A 21,761-nucleotide genomic window follows, 5' to 3' on the forward strand; every position below is an offset into this window, starting at 1 on the left:
TGTGTGTTTGGGGGGGGGGGGGCTCTGGTCTGGTTCTCTATTACAAAGGGGGAGGGCATTATCGGTATTTCGTCTTCGGCTTCCAACGTTGGCGCGTGTGAGAGATGTTTCATGCACGTGGCAGGTAGCTTTGCCGGATCTGCCTTGGCCCCGGCGCATGCGCCCGGCTGATTAGCCAGCCATTCACCACCACCCAGCCACTCACACGCGACACCTAAGGCATCGGAATTCTCGTTCCGGCCCAATCCGGAATCCCCCGATGGCATCTCACCTTTATTCTCAAACGTAGTAGCTTGACTGATTGGCATTCCTGTGATCTCAGCTGACAATTCGGAGCACCTCAGGTCGTAATTTATGGGGATCATTAATCGACGTGGATAATTTCGGTATGAAGCTAGTAAATTCTAAGTTAAAAAGGTAATTACATCTCAAATAAATCTATATCGTGTATTTGTGTTTGTCAAATTACAATCAATTGGGGTGTCTATTTTCTCCCTGATAGTCCTTTTATGGATTTCGAGTTAGGAAGTTGAGCTGGTCTTCTCAACAATTATTTGTAATCTGAACAATCTACATGTATATATATATATATATACACGAATTTGGACTCATTCGACGAATCTTCATGTTCATCCAACGATTGCATTTCATATGAACTTCTCGGCCAAATTCTTAGCTTATGACTGAACATCCCTTTGCCTCCTATAAATTTATGCATTCATAAACTTCTATAAAATGTGAACATGTATAATTGTCTTTCAGACAAAAACAAATGTGGATGGTCCTTAAAAATTGTCCAAATACTCCCTCAAAATACAGCTAGAGTTTTACTTCTTCCAATTTCGATGCATCTAATTTAAATAGGAAATGAATTACTGATAGGCTAAAAAATATATATGATTTTCGACTGATAAAAACAATTAATTCTCTTTGTTCTATTTAATATTAAATTTTCCCTAGATTATCTTGTTTAAGATCTTTGGACTATTTAACAATGTGCAATGCAATAATTTGGGGAAAATTTACTGTTCATACAAAAAAAATTTCAAAAGTAGCCCGATTGGTACAAAAAAATTTTCTTTCTCACCAGACGTATAAAAAGTTTTAAAAACATAACTCGTTCAAACATTCTGTCAGTTTTGCATTGATGCCATTAGTTTCTACTTACGTGGTTGATGATGTGTCACTTGCCATCCGACATGGCGTGAACAGTATAATAAAAATATTATATTCTAAATTTTCAATTAAAATAAAAAATTTAAAAAAAATCAATTTTTTTATAAAAAATACACTCATGTCTCTTTTCTCGCTCTCGTCTGTTTCTTCTCTCTTCTTTTTCTCTCTCCTCTCTCTCAAATCTCTTCTCTCTCTCACGTCTACATGTCTCTCTCTCATCTTAAAAATTCTTTTTCTAAATTTTTAATTAAAATAATAAAAATAAAATCAACTTTCTCTCCTCTCTATCTCTCATCTCTCTTTCTCTCTCTATCTCACATCTCTCTTTCAAGATATTAAATAAAAATTAAAAAGAAAACAATGTTCATCTTCTTCTTTAAACGAAGAAGATAAAAAGACTCAAACATGGCACCAAATGGTTTAGAGGATGGCAAGATCAATTAGATCCAGTCTTAACATTCCATTTGCATCACTTCAAAGCTTTATCGAAATTGGCACTATTCTAGCCCCAGCCCCAGATCGAGCCACATGAACCCTAAATTTTTTTTTAAAAAAAATCATCAACTTCAATCGTACAGATGCGAACTCATTGAGCCACAGGTGGGCTTGCACTAGGGTCAAGAACCCAATCGAGGGGTCACGAGCCTCAGAATCAATAAACCCAGGTCTCTCGAACCTGGGTTCGTCGATTCAAGGGCTCGCGACCCCTCCAAGTTATGCTCTCGACCCCCTCACGAGCCCTCGGAATCGCATTGAGTCTCTCTCTATGAACCCAGGCCTCCTGAGCCTGAGTTCATTCGATTCGGGGGCTTGACCCCAACGCTAGCCCACCTGTAGGTCTCGTGAACCCCGGGTGGCTTAGGTGCCTAGAGACTTGCGATCCCTTGTGTATTGTTCATCTTCTTCGTTTGAAGAAGACGAACAATGTTTCCCTTCTTTTAAAATTTTTATTTAATATATTATTTTCATGTATCTTGAAAAGAGCGATGTAAGGAGAGTGAGAAGAGAGAAATAGAGAGGAGAGAAGAGAGATACGGGAAGAAGAGAGATTGAGAGAGAAAGAGAAGAGAGTTTTTTTTTAATTTGATTTTTATTTTATTTATTTTAATTCAAATTTTTGAAAATGAATAGTTTATTATTTTTTTGTGCCACATCGGATGGCAAGTGACGCATCATTTGCCACGTAGGTAGCAATTGACGACATCAATGCAAATTTGATTAAATGATGAACAAGTTACGTTTTTCAAATTTTTTGTACCTCCGGTAAGAAAAGAAAACTTTTTGTGCTAATCGGATCATTTTCTGAAACTTTTTGTATGAACCATGAATTTTTCCCGATAATTTATGGCAGAGTCTCGCAATGAGAGGTCTCTATTCATGTAAGTTAAATCTGTCACTTAAGGTTGCATCAATTTAATACTACTCGTATAGATTGTTTTCTTTTTAACCTATATTAATACATAGAAAGATCCCAAAGATGAATTTAGTGTGTTATTATTTTACTTTCCAGAAACCGTTAAGTGTCAGTGTATCACTATTAGAAAGCATGACTAAAATCTACTTTTCAAGAGTCACTAAAAATATAATTCCATATTCTTTACCAATAATAAGTTTTATTAATCTATCATGTGATAGATAAACCATATATACGACCAGCCATATCTACAAAATATCTGTTTTTTTTTTCTAAGTGCTGTGCAATATCGCTAAAAATTTTATTTACAACAAATTGTATTAAAAAAAAAAAGTCCGTGCTCCTTAACACGTTGGCAGGGCGTTCTTAGCTTCCTCAGCTGTCCCACATGCGCCGGGCGCCAGCGCAAATCAAAGCCCTCGGTATGAGATACGGTGCGGGAAGCTCCAGTATAGTCAAATAGGCCAACCAATAAAGCAAGGCCAAGTAAGACAATGACGACCTTTTAGATGATCTGGCAAAATGTTAGTGGCCCTCGTGGGGGATCGAGAGTGGTGGTGATGCGGCGTGCCGCTGCTCGAGGAGTGTGCCCTTCACGCTCCAACAGAGCGCGTCGCCGGCAACGATTAAGTTTGTTTCTGAATGGGGCTTTTTCTTTTTCGGTAGAATTACCAAGCTGCCCTCCTCCTTCGGATTGCTTTTGTTTTTTTTTTTTTGGTGAATTTTTTTATTGTTCTTTGAAGTTTTAACAAATTCAAAGAGTACACAATATGCGTCGGAAATTCTCTGCTTTTGGAAATTCATGGTTGTTGCTTAGCTTACGGAGCATGCAAATCAAGAAAATCCACGTTGCATATGACCACGACACATTAAATTTTCGAATAGCGTGATGCACACCGGAAAAAATACAATCTCCATTTAATTAGTTGGTTTTGTGAAACGGTCCTAATTTAGATTTAGGGCTCACATGACATCAATCAATCAATTGTTAAATGTCAAAAGCAGGATGAGTTTATAAGTACACGCGTCAATTCTTCCCCCCATCCAAGTGCGTAACCTTCATTTGTTAATGGATGAAATCATCCATTAATTACTTGATGCTGTAATAACATGATGCTCAGATAATGTTATATTTTGAGAACAAATCATTGATAATGTTTGTGCTTCTATGATGCGAAAGAATAATTAATATTCTTATTCAAAGTAATCATGAGGCCTTAATTACTTTCTTGTAGGAAACGGGTGCTAGATTTGGCCCGAAAGGAAATTAGTAAATTAGTGTCATAATCTACATATATATATATATATATATGTAAAAGATGTGGCCAAAGTGATGGAGATAAATTAGTGGATATTGTGAACCGAATAACTCCATTTTGATCGACTCCCCCGTTGCTACATTATTTCGTTTGACAAATTTTACCACACTTTGTTTATATACATTGCAAATACCTTCACATCTGGTACAAAATAGAATAAATAATTTTACAACAAGCAAATATAATGGCGCATTGCTTGTGTGATTACTACTAATTCAGTCATTTGATATCTGATTTGTGTTTTTCCACGATAGATAGCGAGGTTTTATCACCGTTTATTTATTTTTAATTATTTCTTTCTAATATCTTCCTTTGCTTAAAAAAAGAACATAAAAATTAAAAAAGAGGCGCAATGCAATGACATGCGTAATTTTCTTTGGAACGAAGATGTTTGAAATTCAATTCTCATAGTAGAACTGTCTACTTCAATTTTATTTTTTTATTTAGATATATATTTTCATATACTAAATCCATAAACCTCTTTTTTAATAAAAAAATTAATAGTCCTCTAGATAATTAAGAAACTAATGAAATCACATGTGTTGATCATTGGAACGAAGGAATCTCATATATCCTACCATTATCAACGATAACTTTTTTTTTTGGATAAATATCCACAGAATTTTGATTCATCAAAAAGTCAAAAGAAAAATATAGATTCCGTTTCAGTTGATTTATGAATGAGAATCATATCATTTATTATAACCGCAACTTCACCCGTACCGATATTGAATAAGACCAAGCCTATCGCTTTGATTCACTTTAGGCTACGCTATTATTCTGATTTCCCCATAGACACCGTTAAAGGTAGGTTTGAACCGCTATTGGCTTTTCTTTATAATCCTAATTTTATCCCATTAATGAGCTTGTGCCAGATTGAATTATATATTATTGGGTATAACTTTAAACTAATAGATAATTAAGGAGCTATCCCATTAATGAGCCTGTGCCACATTGAATTATATATTATTGGGTATAACTTTAAACAAATAGATAATTAAAGAGTTATCAACGTGAGTAGGTTCAAGCGATTTGGTACTCATTCTTCTTAAATAAGGTTCAGGATTTAAATCTTAAATATTAAAAAAATCCACATTGAAAGAGTTTTATCATTTAATAGGTCGACCCGGCTCGACTAAATTAGTCGAGAACTATTAAATATCTGGATACCGGGGTTCGTATAAAAAAAATTAAGGAGCTTGATAAACCTTATTCAAGAATCTCTCAACAACTAATAATATATAGTTGCATTGCGCATATTTCCAACAATCCTGGACTTACTCCCCCCCCCCCCCCCCCCCCCCCCCCCCCCCCCTCGGTGCAACTTATTCGTTTATTTTAGGATTATGACTAATATAAATTTAAAATTTTGAAAATTATTTCATGAAAACCTATTGAGCATGAAAGAACAAGTTAAGGTCGGCAGAAGTGAAAGCATGCCATTGATGAGTGATCGTTATCTAATGAACTAGGACAATGCCGGCGGCATTGCTGCAGTTGGGAAAAAGTCGTTTGAGAAATAGGAATGATAGGTTTGATTTAATTTTTGAAAATTTATTATAATCTAAGACACAATGTGACATGCTCATGAATTTCAAGTAATTATTGAAAGAATGATCTGTGCTTAGGGATGGCAATATGTATTGTGTCATGTTTAAATGGATCGTATCTAAATAGGTTCATGTCATAAAGTTCTAAATCCGAATACGACACATTATACAGTAGTGGATTATGAGACGTTATAACCATCTAATCTAAAATGTTAAATTAATTTTAAAAGCATATTTGTGTGAAATAAATTAAATATGAAAAAATGTGTGCACGCCGCACGGCGTATTGAATTAGCGATATTACATGATTTTAGGATTTCACTTACCGTCTATATTACATGTTAAATTAATTTTGAAAGCATATTTGTGTGAAATAAATTAAATATGAAAAAATGTATGCGCATAGTATTGAATTAGCAATATGACATTATTTTAAGATTTCACAACTGTCTATATTAAAATGTTATAATTATTAAACATCGCGTGATTTATTTATTTATTACTCGAACAATTGTCACCTATTTTCAGAACACATAAAAATCTGAAATCGTTACGAAGAACCATTTTTTTTTGGTAGAATAGTAAAAATACGCCTGAGTTTAATTTTCTCAGCAAAAGACAAAAAAAAATTTCGGCCGTCGAGCCAACCTCAACAAGAGCAAAATATTCTCTCTTGGTTGCTAATAAAAATAATATATTTACTTGGCTTTAGGTGTTAAATATTGACTTGACTTTGTTTGAAATTAATATTGATACGCCCACCCTATCCAATTTCCTTCCAATTTGGGAATTTAAGAGTAGAGGGTCCAGAAGGAATTTAAAGAGCAATGAAAATTCATTATTATATCATCAACAGAAATTTTCCTGCCCATTTATTTTTTATTTTGTTATTTTATTCATAAATATCCTTTATAACAAAAAAATAAATTCCATGATTTTTTTCTAAACAAAGAGAGGATATGCTCTCCATCCCAACCATCCAAATGTCCTTTGTATTCCCTCAAATCATATGAGAAATCTTGTAGTACATTATATCTCACTTACCGTGATTTGTAATAAATATCCTAATACAACCCTTTCTTTTAAAGTGGGAATTTTAGGCCCCGTTTGGATTCGGAATTCAATAATTTTAACTTTAACTTTAACTTTAATTTTAACTCAACACACTACACAACAAAAATACACATTTCTCAATTCAAAAATTTTAATTTTAACTTTAACTCAACACACTACATAACAAAAACACACGTTTCTCAAGTCAAATTTATAATTACATCTCATTTGTCATTTTTCACAATCAAAATCAAAATCAAAATCAAAGTACTTTAACTCTGAATCCAAAAGGCCCCTTACAAACTTCAAAACTGATATGCTTTTTTTTTGTCCTTTTTTAACTCAGGGGCACATTATAGTCGGAATGACGAAATGATATTAAAGTTCATTCCAAGAAAATTATCTATATTTTATGAATGTGGGTTGATTCAAATGATTCAACGCTTATTCCGCTTAAGTAAGATCTCGGGTTCGAATTCATGTGAACGTAGAAAATTTACGCTGAGAGAGTTTTATCATTTAGTGGGCTAACATGACTCGACTGAATTAGTAGGGGTCTAATTGGACTTTCGAATACTAAGATTTACACTGAAAAAAAAATCCATATTCTAAAAATGAGCATAGTACAATTGAAAATTCATATTTTTTATGATAAAGACAAATACAGATAATACCTCCATTCCAAAGATTGTACGTGTTGAGCCCTTCTAGCCTTTACAATGAAGAGGATATATTAAATCCACGAACGCAAGGTACTACCAATTGAGTTTGGGCAAGCCTCGATTAAGAGTACGGAGATCTGTAATCAGGAGGCTCAATCATCCCAGCATTAGCGAGGATGTTCGGCCTAGATCGAGGCTTATAATAAGATGATGCCACAAGACCGAGCTTTCAAGGTCTAGAAACATCAAGCATAGCCTTAGTCGAGACTGGGCGGTCAATTGCCAAAGATGACAGAAGAATAGGGGACGATAGTGAGCCCTTTTTTCAATTTCTCCGGAACAAGTGATCGAGGCTTTGATGTTGGCTAACCACCAAAAGCCTTGATATATCCTAGATCCCAGTACATTTTAAGGCTCTTTGTTTGGTGAATAACAACTTTTTGAAGGAAAACATTTTTTTTCTATAAAATAATTTGTATTTTAGTGTTTAGAAAATCTTATGAAAAGCATTTTTTTTCCCTATTTGGTTGCATATATGGAAAAGAAACTCCCAATCCCAAACTTTAAAAGATAATTACTTTTTGGGCTCATATTCTGTAATTTAATATTCCAAGGAAAAAGTAATTTGAAAGCAGCTAATTGACATAATCATATGACAGATTAACTTGAAGACATGATGAACTCACTCTCATAATTCTGAAAAGAAATCTCAAAAATTCGTAATTTATGTAATCGAAAAAAAAAATTCATAATTTAGTGCATATATTTTCGCAAGAAAATTAGAGGTAGATCGCAAGAACAACATGACTTATATTATGATTTGTTTGTGGGCCGACACCCGCTGGATTGATATTATTATATATTTGCCAGGGAAGAGTTTTGGACTTCATGTTGACCTGGCCTTCGTGCTTAAAATGAAGATGAAGTCAACGGTCCACATTCTTATTTGTTTATTTATTTATTTTTTATAAATAAGCGTCTTGGGCACACCTTAATTAGTCAACCTCCTTGGACAATTCAAAAACGGATCATCCACATTTGATATAGGAAATTCACAGATAAAATTTACTACGTGGTCATAAAAGAATTTAAACTTCAGTGAAAAGTTTTCCCGTCTCTCTCGAATTGGGCAAATAATTGTTAAATTTTTGTAATTTCTTGTTAGTTGAAAATCTCATCTCATCTCATCTCGTAATTACTATATCATGTCCTCGTATAATCTTCATTTTGGTTGAGATGAAGACATGCGTGAGTGATAGTATGTAATAAGCGAAAGTCAATTGGAATTTGAATCGAGTATGGACTAGAAGAACATATTCATTGCAGTACGTATTAATGCCGACCGTCCAATTGCCACTTCCACCACAGTCATTAAATGGCAGGCACTAGGATCATCTAAGTCAGTTGATGGCTCGTTATTTGAAGAGTGCGTTTGGATTTAGAGTTTAGTTGAGATGAATTTTGGTGTTAATTGGTTTGTAATGATTGTATTATTGAATTATGAAAAAAGTGTGAAAAAGTAATAAATAATTGAGAGAAAGTAATGTTTAAGTAATGATTGTGTTGTTGAATTGTGAAAAAGTAATAAATAATTGGGAGAATTTAATATTAAAAATTGAATTGAATGGTTAAAAAAATTTAAAAAATAAAAAGTAATGATTGTGATGTTGAATTGAATATAAGCTGAAGTTAAGTTGAGTTGAGTTAAAAACAAACACACTTAAGTGATTATAGAATTTCTCGTTGTTAGGATCACAGGTTCGATGTTCAGAGTATGTTCGTTTTAGATCCGTTTCTTCACGCTAGATCATTCAGGGCCAGGGCTATGGTTCGGGCAAAAAGCCCATCGGACTGAGATCTAATTTCATTAATTCCTTTGTGGCCTTAGAGGCTGGCAACCTACTTGACAACTGCGAAATTGGACTAGAACCAGAAGGTATTCCGTCCATTTTTTTTTTGAAAAGCCAAAAAATCCCACTTTTCAAGCCAAAAAATTGATCACATTCTGGTTTTTGTTAATAAAAAAATTATAAAAAAAAAAACAAAGAGAACCCCCATCTAATAACTACACTTGCATAGAAATCAAATCCCCACTTCCTTCTTCTTTTATTATTTTCAATTTCCTTGACATTTTATTTTTATACGTGCTATAAGAATCATAGAACAACCTAACACTTCAAAACAACAAAAGGAAACCTAACTCCATTATTAATCGCTTCTTGAATTTATAACGCACGAAAATAATCATGCACATGCATTTGAGCTAGTATAGACGAAGCAAAGAATAGTATGGCAATATCCCCTCTGTGTATATATATATACGTATATATCATGATAGGAGTAAAGCCTAAATAACATTTAAAACAGTCCAAAGATTTAGCCCGATAGACTGGGCAATTGGGGAAAAGCCCCCGCTTGGGGATAAGATATACATATCTTGTATCTTATAAATAAATATTTTACATCTTTGACCAATATATATTTAATTTCACGATTTTTATTCGATCAAACAAAAATATTTTTTGTTAAATATATCATCATATCTACATGTATGGTTTTTTTGGACAAAAATAGTAGGAAAATAATCCGATTATAGTTGTTAGATGAGGGGCAGCCACAATGAACTGTTATTACTAAGAACTAAAATGCAACCCACGTCATGCCACGAGTCGGGAAAAACATTTTTGTCAATTTCTTAATTTAACATAGTAATTTGTGTAATATCCATAACCAAAATAGAGTATAACTAAAACTAATTATAAAATTATAAAACTATTTATGTGTAAGTATTATTAATAATCGATCGATATTAAATGATCTAGATTCTCTATACGAGATTATATTAATAAATACTTTATACGGTATAAAAGCTAATATTTTCTTGTAATTTAAGTTTTCAATATTTCTAATTTGAAAAACTATTATCCCAATATAATAAGTCCTAAATTGCCACTAATTTTAACTGGATGAAATTTATTTGCAGCGGAGGTTAAAAAATTCATTGAAAGTATCTCGCAGTCACAATCGAATTATTGCTCAAGCAAAAATTACTCTAGGCTAATAGACTGGCGTGACCATGCATTTAACTGAAACAATTCGGACATCTCAATTGTCAAAGATGAAAAGAAACAACTTAAATTGGTTATTCATTGAAATATAAATTTTACTAACGTTTGTTGATTTCAATGATTAGGCATTTATTCTCCTCAAGCAAGTTAAATTCGAGTCTTGTGAATGGAAAAAATTAATGATTGAGAGGTTAGATCCCTTAGCAGGTTGATCTTACTCGAACTTAGATTAGTTGGACTTGTTAAACTCCGAATACCAAGTGATGCACACCAAAAAGAAAAAGAAAATGTATCATATAGCTAATAAGTAAAAATTTTAAAAATGTAACTGTTCAAAATTTAAAATAAAAAGAGGATAGTGTAGGAAGGCATTATGGGACCTATAATCACTAGAAAGGCATAATGCATCAACCTAACAATCAAATTATTTGGCGTATCACGTCGACCGAATTATATGTAACCTTATTAGAGTCAGATTTGAAAACATTAAAAGGGAGTAAAGTATCGGCCTAACGATTGGATTATTTAACATAACGCGTCGACCAAATTACTTGAAACTTTATTCATGTTGGTTTTGGAAACACTAAAAGGGAAATAATGCATCGACCCAACGATCGGATTACGTGGCACCGATAACATGTTGATTGAATTACGTGATATCGATAACGCGTTGATCGGATTATGTGAAACTTTATCCGAATCGTATTTGAAAACCCTAAACAATGGAGAAAATAAATAAATAAATAAATAAGAGTAAAATTACAAGAAAAAGGTTTTTTTTTTTTAAAAAAAAAGAGGCATTGCCCCTGCTAGCGACCGACCAACTTTCATTAATTGGTTATTCATTGAGATAGGCATTTTACTAACGTGGGTTAGTTTCAATGATTCGGCGTTTATTCTCCTTGAGTAGGTTATATTCGATTCTTGTAAATGGAGAAAATCCACGATTAAGAGGTTTGGAGTACTTAGTAGACCGATCTTACTCGAACTTCGATTAGTTGGACTCGTTCAACTCCAGGTACTAGGTGCACACTAAATAGAAAAAATATTATATAGCTAATAGTAAAAATTAGAAAATTTAAAATATAACTTTTCATAATTAAAAATAAAAAGGAGTAGGGTGGATCCACCATCCTCTCCCTCAAATTGCATTGTTGGATCTGTAATCACTAAAAAGGCATAACTGGTTAACCACGATGAGATCATTTTAACAAGTTGATTGAATTACATGAATCTTATAAGAGTTAGATTTGAAAATATTAAAAAGGCTTAAAGTATCGACCTAACGATTGGACTGTTTGACGTAATGCGTCCATCGAATTACGTGGAACTTTATTCATGTTGGTTTTGGAAACATTAAAAAGGCATAACGCGTCGATCCAATGATTGAATTACGTGGTACTGATAACGTGTTGATCAAATTACGTGGGATCGACAACATATTTATTAGATTACGTGACACTTTACTCGAATCGTATTTGAAAACACTAAAAAAGTGAAGGAAATTAAAAGAAATAAAAATTACAAGATTTTTTTAAAAAAGAGGAGGCGAGTGGGGAAAACCCTAGCTGGCGGCCGACTAGCTTTCATTTCTTTCTGCAATGTAATGTAATCCTCCAAAGTGAGCGTAAATTCGAGATGATACAATAAAATTTGAGAAAACTCAAATAAACCATGCCCGCATTCGGAGGCCATGAGTCTAGATTTTTATGTGAATAAATGTCCCTTTCGTTTTGTTTATTTATTTACTTATATTTATTTATTTATTATTATTATTATACTACTCTAGCTTTTTTATTATAATATTAATATTAATATCAATTAATAAATAAATCTGGACAAAATTATAACATTTATTATAGATAATTTAAAAAATTGCTGACGAATATTAAAAATAAAAGTCTTCCATAAAAATATAAAGATTTTCTCAACAACTATTATTATGTATTTATTGAAATCTAAAAGCAGGGGTCAAATCAAATGATCTAAAAAGGGTCTTATCAATATATGTATCAGGATTACGCGCCCATATGACGCTCGGGCTGCACCTAGTTTTGCCATGAATTAACCCCCTATTGGTATTAAATTTAACATACAAAATTACAAACTACTGCAATTGTTATCAGATCGGACTGGACCGGTCGGTGCGATAGGTCGGACTAGGAACTGGCACCATGTCCTGTTTGATTTGCCTAAAGACTCAAATTGCAGATTTGAGCTGTTAGACCCATTGAATTGATCGGTTTTTGAGGAAAAAAATTCCATTGAATCAGTCGGTTCTCGAGCAAAATTCCATTGAACCGGCTAAGTTTATGAGTTTTATAAATTTCATATTTAGTTCCTTTAATGTAAAAATTACTGGGTTATATAAGGATTTAAATTCATGATCCCTCACTTTCCGTATTAACATACTACCAACTAAACCATCACTGCCTTTTCTTTTCCCTAGTTTTAAGTACTTTTTAAAATTTAATATTTATTTGAAGTAAGGAATATTAAATATAGATATTTTCTTACGATACCCTTATATTTTTATCATACCCATAAATCCATACCCAAGACGGTCCGGTCCGGTTTTCATAAAACTGACTGCAACCCAAGACGGCCCCCTATATCATCACTCTCCATTCTGTTTCTGTTTTTCCCTATCCCCCAATTTAGATTCTATTTTATTAATATTTTTTATTTTTTGGCTCCCTTTTCCTCTCCGGCTGCAATCAGCATCGGAGGATGGTCTTCCTCCTCCCGCGATCCTAATCCCCCATTAGGGTTTCCCCCCAAATCTCGTATCAGGTCGTCCCCCCTCTCTCTCTCTCTTTCTCCCTCTCTCTCGCGCGCGCGCGCTCTGCGTTCTTTGTTGTCTCGTAGTTTGTTGATTTATGGCTGTGTCGTGTTGCTTGTCGCGCCGTCGATCTCGACCATCGGGCTCCGAGTAAATTGGGGCTGGAGCGCTGTAATCTCGATTGCTTTCGGTGGAATTTTCGCTCCGTGTCGTCTGTCTTGTTGGGTGCCTGTTCTGTACGTGGGTTTTGATTGTGGGGCTTTCTAGGGTTGCATTGAATTGGTTCGAGTCGTTTTGGCAATGCGAGTTTGTCCTGAAGATCTTTGGCGGCGGATTTGCAGGTTTTTCTAGGCAGGGATAGAGGCATAGGGCGTTACTGTAAGAAGCCATGAACGATAGGAAGACGATTGACTTGGACCAAGGATGGGATTTCATGCAGAAGGGCATCACCAAGCTCAAGAACTTCTTAGAGGGTCTGCCCGAGCCTCAATTCAGCTCGGAGGACTACATGATGCTCTACACGTATGTCCGTTTTGTTTTCCCTCTTCGATTTTACGAACACTGGAGCGTATTATTCTGTTTGCGCCGTATTCACTCTTTTATGGCCGTTCCTTCTTTGCAGCACAATCTATAACATGTGCACTCAGAAACCGCCCCATGATTACTCTCAACAGCTCTATGACAAGTACAAGGAGTCTTTTGAGGAGTACATCAATTCTACGGTGAGACGACCTCTTCAGCATGTATTTATTTGCTGTCATTGCGAATTCGCTGCAATTTGATAAGGGGTAAAATTTGATACTCTTGTTAAGTACACACGTCCGTGTGTGTCGTTACTATGCTGATAGAGAATTTTGAACTGAACATATTGCTAAAAAAATTATAATATTCAATAACATAAGAAGATCTTTATGTCTTAATTTAGGTCTTGCCTTCACTGAGAGAGAAACATGATGAGTTCATGCTGAGAGAACTTGTCAAGAGGTGGGCAAACCATAAGGTTATGGTTAGGTGGCTCTCCCGTTTCTTCCACTATCTGGATCGTTACTTCATTGCTCGGAGGTCGCTTCCTCCTCTTAATGAAGTTGGGCTCACTTGCTTCCGTGACCTGGTATGTGGATGATACACCTTTTCCACTGTTCTATTGGATCTTCTGTGGAGATTTGCTTTTTGGTTGTTCCCTTGGATTTGATAGTTTTCTGTTAATGCTCACACTTGTGGTCCTTTATTTATTTTTTCAGGTATATCAGGAGCTCTATGCCAAAGTTAGGGATGCTGTAATCACCCTGGTAGGTTTATACTTGGTTGCTGTTATTCTATATGTCTATTGTACAATTGGTTACTTTTTTTTTAATCATGCTCAGATTGATCAAGAACGCGAGGGAGAACAAATTGACAGAGCTCTATTGAAGAATGTTCTGGACATATTTGTTGAGATTGGTATGGGACAAATGGAACGTTATGAGCGTGATTTTGAAGATGACATGCTTAACGATACAGCTGCCTATTATTCCCGAAAGGCTTCTAGTTGGATCTTGGAAGACTCTTGTCCAGACTACATGCTGAAGGTGATTGGCTTTTTTTTTTTGGGTATTTGTTGCGCTAAATTATTTTTATCATGATATATTTTTGGGTCTGATGCATAATTTTGGTATTACAGGCTGAAGAGTGTCTGAAACGTGAAAAGGATAGGGTGTCTCATTATTTGCACTCAAGTAGTGAACCGAAGTTACTCGAGGTTTGTTCTGGAATGGTTTTGTTTCAATTTGTCTAGTTGCATTTTTTCCCTATGACTCCTGACGTCTTATGTTGATTTTAACTTTTGATTTTCAGCTCTTTCTTCGTTTCTCATTTGGTAGAATTTGCTTCGGTCTTTCGTTTGTACTGAATCCTACTTTCTTTTGCAGAAAGTTCAACATGAGCTGTTGGCTGTTTATGCAAATCAATTACTTGAGAAGGAGCACTCAGGATGCCATGCATTGCTTAGAGATGACAAGGTGCTTAGTCTAAGTCTCATTTTGATCTGATTATTATCCTTTTAGATTTCCAAAACCCCTGATCACTAAATTTGATTCATTGTTTTTAGGTGGAAGACTTGTCCAGAATGTTCAGGCTTTTCTCGAAGATACCACGGGGTTTGGATCCTGTTGCAAACATGTTTAAACAGGTTTTTCAACAATTGAATTGTGTTTTGTCCTTGCACTTGCTAATTATTCACTCATAATTGCTTACTCTTTCCATACCTTATGCAGCATGTTACTGCCGAAGGCACTGCCTTGGTCAAACAAGCTGAAGATGCTGCAGCCAACAAAAAGGTTAATTCGAGAACTTTCATGAAGAATAGTCTTCCATCATTATAAACTTTTCCCTGTTCTTTTCTTTCCATGGTTTCTTTGGGATACTTGAGGCTTGAAAATGGTCATATACAAAGCTGACACAGTATATCTGTGGATTGTTCTATTCATCTTGTAGCTTGTTTTAATAGTTTGTCTCCAAGCATTCTTTACACAACATAGCTTTGCCTTTGAGTGGCTCGCAACTCCATTTAAAAGTGTCTATTCTTTCTTTACAATCTAAAATTAACAAGGTCCATCTGAATGTGAAAACTGTCATAGTTCTCTCTTTACTTGTACTAAATGTATGGAGTAGGTTCCTTTCTTTATAATTTTTTTTCGAATTTTACATTTTAAATGAAAAGAGCACACATTTTTGAGGTTGCAATTCAGCACTTATTTTAGTTTTAGCTGTTTACCTAATGCCTTATGTTAATTTTACAGGCTGAGAAGAAGGATGTGGTTGGTCTTCAGGAACAGGTAATTCTATTTACTCCAGAGTTGCTTATATTTCAGTTTTGGAGTTGCAGTTGGAGGCAATTGAAGAGTGCGTAACTTGCAGGTTTTCGTGAGAAAAGTAATTGAGCTCCATGATAAGTACCTAGCATACGTCAACGCTTGTTTCCAGAATCACTCACTTTTCCACAAGGTTTGTGCCTGCATTATACAGGACCTTTTTTTTTTTTGGGGGATCATTTATCAGTACTAAGATGTTTTCTCTGATCTATAGGCGCTCAAGGAAGCCTTTGAGGTCTTCTGCAACAAGGGAGTTGCTGGAAGCTCGAGTGCAGAATTGCTAGCAACCTTCTGCGACAACATTCTTAAAAAGGGCGGCAGTGAGAAATTGAGTGATGAAGCCATTGAGGAAACACTTGAGAAGGTATGGTCCATAGACAATTTTCAGTTAAGATAAGTACGCATCATCTTGAATTTTCTCAGTGGCTTTTTTTTATTGATTCAGGTGGTAAAGCTGCTTGCCTACATCAGTGATAAGGATCTGTTTGCTGAGTTCTACCGGTAACTTTTAGTCCATATATATTACTATATTGCTCGAGTAATTTGAGTGAATAAACCTTAAGCTGACATTTTGGTCGCTCAATTTTCATCTAATGTGGCAGGAAAAAGCTTGCTAGGAGACTTCTTTTTGACAAGAGTGCTAATGATGATCATGAGAGGAGTATTTTGACCAAGCTAAAGCAGCAATGTGGTGGTCAGTTCACCTCGAAGATGGAGGGGATGGTTAGTAGAGTGAATTGTTGATGAACTTTGATTATTCTTATATGGATGGCTAGCCTCCTCGCATTCAGAACATTATTGGTTACATTTTCCTCTTTTCATTCAGGTTACTGATTTGACCTTGGCAAGAGAGAATCAGACCAGCTTTGAAGAATATCTCAGCAACAACCCTAATGCGAATCCCGGGCTTGATTTAACAGTGACGGTTCTTACGACCGGCTTTTGGCCAAGTTACAAGTCCTTTGATCTAAACCTACCGGCAGAGATGGTCAGCCCTCATTAATGCCCTTATGCGCAGTTTTGTTAGATGTAAACCTCTGTTCTTTATCTGTTGCCTTACGAAATTGCTGGTCTTTTCAGGTACGGTGTGTGGAGATTTTTAAGGAATTCTATCAAACAAAAACAAGTCACAGGAAACTCACATGGATATATTCGCTTGGTACTTGTAATCTCATTGGTAAATTCGATCAGAAACCTGTGGAGCTGATAGTAACGACATATCAGGTCTTTCCTTGCAGCTTTACTCTATATGCATATGCACATATAAGTGTTCTCCTTTTTCCATTTTTTGCATCAGCCATGAGTAAAGATGTGTGAAATTGGAAGTTGGATGCAAGAAGAATAAAAAAATCTGATCTTGATTATCTATTTTTGGGTGGTTAGGCTGCTGCCTTGCTGCTATTCAACTCCTCAGACAGATTGAGCTACTCGGAGATCATGACGCAATTAAATCTGAGTGACGATGATGTTGTGAGGCTCCTTCACTCCTTGTCTTGTGCCAAATATAAGATCCTCAATAAAGAGCCTAACACAAAGACAATAGCTCCTACTGACCACTTTGAATTTAACTCCAAATTTACTGACAAAATGAGGAGGATCAAGGTATGTTAGTCCATATTTTTGCTTGTTTTAATTTGATCGTTCTCCTGAGGAGTGAAGGAAAGACATTAATTTTAACGATGTATTTGTTTTTGCAACTTGCAGATTCCGCTTCCACCGGTAGATGAGAAGAAGAAAGTAATCGAGGATGTGGACAAGGACAGGAGGTATGCAATTGATGCCTCGATTGTGCGCATCATGAAGAGTAGGAAAGTTTTAGGTCACCAACAGTTGGTCATGGAATGTGTCGAGCAGTTGGGTCGCATGTTTAAGGTTTGTTGAGCCCTCTCTCTCTCTCTCTCTCTCTCATTCGCACGCTCGCACACAGACTCTTTATGTCTGGCCATTTCAAGTTAGTTTTGATTCGTGGTTTTGGATCCTGTGCCTCTGCAGCCGGACTTCAAAGCAATCAAGAAGAGGATCGAGGATCTGATCACTCGTGACTATCTCGAGCGGGACAAGGACAATCCGAACTTGTTCAGGTACCTTGCCTGAGATGATCCGAAAGACGGATTTTCCCCAGGGAAAGCTGCTGCTACCTGCCTCTACCGCTGTCGGTGGCTGGGTAGTGTCAAGGGTTTCATCAGTGCGGTGGCAGGTTGGGAAAACATTTGTAATGTAAATGCTGCTTCTGTGCCTCGTCTCAGTCAAATATGCTTTTGTGAAGCTTTAGGTTTGGGCCGGAAAGATGAGTGTACATTTTTTGTCTTATTTTTAGGGATTCTGCACCCAATATATGCTCTTATTGTTTTTGTTAACGGTCCCATAATGGTCCAGTATGTGAATCTGATGCATGGATCACATATCTTTGCTTAACCTCTTGCTCTCGCCTCAAATTTATGATATTCCTTCACATCTGATGATGATCCTGTTGTTTTTCGTTTTAATCGGTGTCTTTGCTTCCCCCTGCCTGGAATGATGGAACCAGGGATGGACAATCCTCCTAGTATCTTTGATGTCTTTGTCCGAGTATTCTTTTGATGTCTCTTGTTGGCGATATGATTTCGACGGTGTATACCTCGTTGCAGACTGTTTCTGTTACTTCCTTGAAACCAGTCATGGAATTGGATCTCTTCAGTGCGGAGATTGGTGTTGGAATGGCGAGGTGGGTTGTAGAAAACTACTTGACAATTGGCATGACAAGCACTGATAACAGTGGGTTGTAGAAAACTACTTGACAATTAGCATGACAAGCACTGATAACAGTGTTGAGAAATTCGAGAATTGTGCTGCGTTTGGTTTCATAGTAGGATTTTAAAATCAAATTTTGATTTTGAAAAAGAGTAGTATAAATGATACTCATCATTTGACTTTGTATGAATTATGTTGTTTTATTGTGAAAAAAAAATGGTATAAATAGGGCTCACTATTTGACTTTGTATGAGTTATTTTGTTTTGTAGTTGGTAGAGTTAAGTTAGAATTGTGATTTTAAAATTGTATCCACAAATCAAACAAGGTCTTGGTCATTTTGACCCATCCGACTTAGTATGCATGCCCATGTGATGCTAAGTCGATGATCATTCTATGATCCTTGGACGACACCTCCCCTGGCCCCAGGCAGTGTTACAGGATGGGTTCGAATGGCCCGTGTGGCATCCAGGAGCCTCATTTAAGCACAGGAGTCTGGGGGCCAGCATTTAGTCACACACTTGCGCTAAACTGGTCAAAAGCCATGTACTAGGAGGATAATATGTCTGTGATGCGACAAAAGACGTGACTAATCGGTACATCGAGAAAAACAGGTTTTGACTACCTTATTTTGAGCGAAACGGTCTTCGGAGCACAACTCATCGCCCTTGGCCGTAAAAAGACGAGATTTAGGCCGAATTTTATCATTTAGGGTTTCAAACGGACATTTTTATATTATTTGAGTATTTTTGTAATTTTAGGAAAAGCTTATGTCTTTCGTGTAATTTAGGCATTTTTAATCATATTTTAGCGATGTAAACCCTAGGGTTAAATAGTTGTTGTCTTTGATCATCTAATAAAGTTTAGAGCTACCATGCTCTTTCGTCCAGTCTTAGATTCTTAGATGTCGATTTCCTGAGAGTTCGAAAAATCAATAAAGAATTGAAGGTCGTAGTTCTGATATTCTGCGGAATCAATGGATCTGTGACAGGTTGTTCGTGTGTACACTACGTCAGTCTGCAAGGGGATACGATATACGATACGAGGATAATATATCTGCAAGGGGATACGATAGACAATACTTAGCATCATTTCGCAGACTGAGCAGTAGCTTTCACTTTCAGGAAGATACGATAAAGATTGTTACTTGTGGGGGTTGGAATGTAAATACCAATGCCTCCACTTTAGTCTCCTCAGGTAGGCAATAAGCACGTCCTCATCCGTCGAAGGCCAATTTTCTTTGTACATGGTTTAAAAACTAAAGTACTCAAAGTGTGTAACAATTTTTTGACGGGAAATTTGGTACGTATATAACGTCAAGTTGTAATTTAAAAAATCATAGGAATATTAATAAGATTAAAAGTGTAAAGATATTATATTATTTTACTTTATCATTAGAATGGACAGATTTAATTTTAAAAGAGATATACCTATTCAAATATATGGTATTTAAATTAATTTTACAAAAATATAGATAATAAAAAATGATTTCATTTAATATATATAAACTAGAAATTAATATAATTAATGAAATATGAATTAACATCAAGATAATAAATCACATTCAGTCTAATAGCATATATAAAGATTATAGAATTCGTACTGCTAAACATTTTCAACACGCATATATAATAACATTTTTATTAGTTTATATATATATATATATAAACTAATAAATGGTGACATGTAGTTCCACGATGAATCTGAAACATCTTGATTATTAGGCGAAAGCGTGTGCCATTATATTATACCATTTTTTATTGGTCTAAATTATTTTTACTTTTCACGTTCGCTATGAATTTCCGTACAAAATTTAGCACAAAATCACTTTCGTCATTAATTTTAATGCAACGGTTTGACGTGGCACTTGACGATACCATGTGATTCCCATTGAACAAGTGGCCCCGAGGGTCCTTTCGATAAAATTATTCTGAATAAATAAATAAATAAATATGATCAAACCCCTAATGAAGGAAGAGATGAGGGAGGCAGTTGGTGGTCTCACCGATGACCGCTAATCTTAAATTCTTTTTTTTTACATATATTTTAATATTTAAAAATTCAATGAGTCTCAGTTAATTTAATTCGAGAATATTGATTGATCAAGAAGGTAAAATTCCTCCCCCTAATTTTCTCATCCGTAAATTATGGAACTTTAGGGGAAAAGATACGAGGAAGGGGATAATGACAAGAACACTAGATTTGGTCTGCAGGAAAAGAGACAACGTCACTAAGCAACCCCACTGCAACAATGGCCCCAACAATCATAAAAAGAAAAAGAAAACACTTCCCCAGCCAGGAGTAGTAATTAAAATGATGTAGGCTCTCAACAGAGAAGTGAATGTACGTCCCCTTTCGCCGTTGGATCGATGCAGAAATTTCTACCGTCCATTGCATAAACGATAATGAGGCCTTGATGGCCATTAAGTCGATGATCTGATGGCCATCATGACCTTGTTTACGTATCACATCTACACTCCATGATGTAAAGCTTGCCAAATTCATGGAACATCTTGGAAGTTACGTATCATTTTAAGTATGTCACAAGATACACGAATCTGATAAGTGTGCATAACTTTAAGCATGTCACATTATACACGAATCTAATATGTTCACCGGACACATGAGCTGCACATGGGCCCCATGAGACCATAATTCCGAGCTTTCATGGACGAACTTCATCCTCACTATCGGAGGACCAGATGTCGAAATACACCAAGACACAGCAAGAAAACAAGAATGTACTGCTCTATTCTATTATTAGATATATAGGCTCCGCAGTATATAGGTATATATATACCTGGTGGAGAAAAAAATTTGCAATGCCATAAGAGAAATTTCTTCTTCATCTCGGTTTCTTGTTTCTCTCGTTTATAGATTATTGTACCTTCCATATTTTGTACAATATTATCTTAAACGATGGCTATGAGTGTGCGTTGGCCCGATCAGGTAGAGAGTGATATACATAAACTTTGTAAATTATAGTTCTTGGATAAAATGCAATATCAAGTGAGAATAGATCAAGAGGCTCGATCCATATCGGACTCGATGACACGTGATCTCACAATTGCCTCTACCTAGTAATGGAACCAGCATTTTCTCAGTGAATGAAGAAGATAGAAAGTCAAATTAAACTGCTAAGACCATAAAATTTTGTTTA

At 35.5% G+C, this 21,761-nt stretch overlaps 1 protein-coding gene across 2 annotated transcripts; it reads left to right on the forward strand.

Annotated features, from left to right (window-relative positions):
* Positions 1 to 12,875: 12,875 nt before the first annotated feature.
* On the forward strand, positions 12,876 to 18,335 carry LOC116208307 (cullin-1). Of its 2 annotated transcripts, none has more exons than XM_031541679.1 (20): positions 12,876 to 13,035; positions 13,366 to 13,546; positions 13,647 to 13,746; positions 13,950 to 14,135; positions 14,266 to 14,313; positions 14,389 to 14,592; positions 14,685 to 14,762; positions 14,932 to 15,021; positions 15,111 to 15,191; positions 15,277 to 15,339; positions 15,802 to 15,837; positions 15,920 to 16,006; positions 16,088 to 16,237; positions 16,319 to 16,374; positions 16,476 to 16,596; positions 16,700 to 16,861; positions 16,954 to 17,097; positions 17,257 to 17,475; positions 17,578 to 17,745; positions 17,866 to 18,335. In XM_031541679.1, the coding sequence occupies exons 2-20, from the start codon at positions 13,413 to 13,415 to the stop codon at positions 17,965 to 17,967; spliced, it is 2,229 nt and encodes a 742-aa protein (XP_031397539.1). In that variant the 5' UTR covers positions 12,876 to 13,035; positions 13,366 to 13,412; the 3' UTR covers positions 17,968 to 18,335. The 2 variants fall into 2 exon arrangements, with proteins under 2 accessions (XP_031397539.1, XP_031397540.1); XM_031541680.1 differs by lacking the exon at positions 12,876 to 13,035 and adding an exon at positions 13,110 to 13,260.
* The last annotated feature ends 3,426 nt before the right edge of the window (positions 18,336 to 21,761 follow it).

The sequence above is a fragment of the Punica granatum genome, chromosome 5, assembly GCF_007655135.1.
Source record: "Punica granatum isolate Tunisia-2019 chromosome 5, ASM765513v2, whole genome shotgun sequence".
In the NCBI taxonomy this organism is placed as follows: Eukaryota; Viridiplantae; Streptophyta; class Magnoliopsida; order Myrtales; family Lythraceae; genus Punica; species Punica granatum.

Excerpts from the sequence above, each read along its gene's own strand:
- LOC116208307 (XM_031541679.1), top strand. The coding sequence starts at position 13,413 with ATGAACGATAGGAAGACGATTGACTTGGACCAAGGATGGGATTTCATG. Across the intron at positions 14,314-14,388 it reads GGGATGCTGTAATCACCCTG|ATTGATCAAGAACGCGAGGG; the intron begins GTAGGTTTATAC and ends AATCATGCTCAG. Across the intron at positions 17,476-17,577 it reads ACAAAATGAGGAGGATCAAG|ATTCCGCTTCCACCGGTAGA; the intron begins GTATGTTAGTCC and ends TGCAACTTGCAG.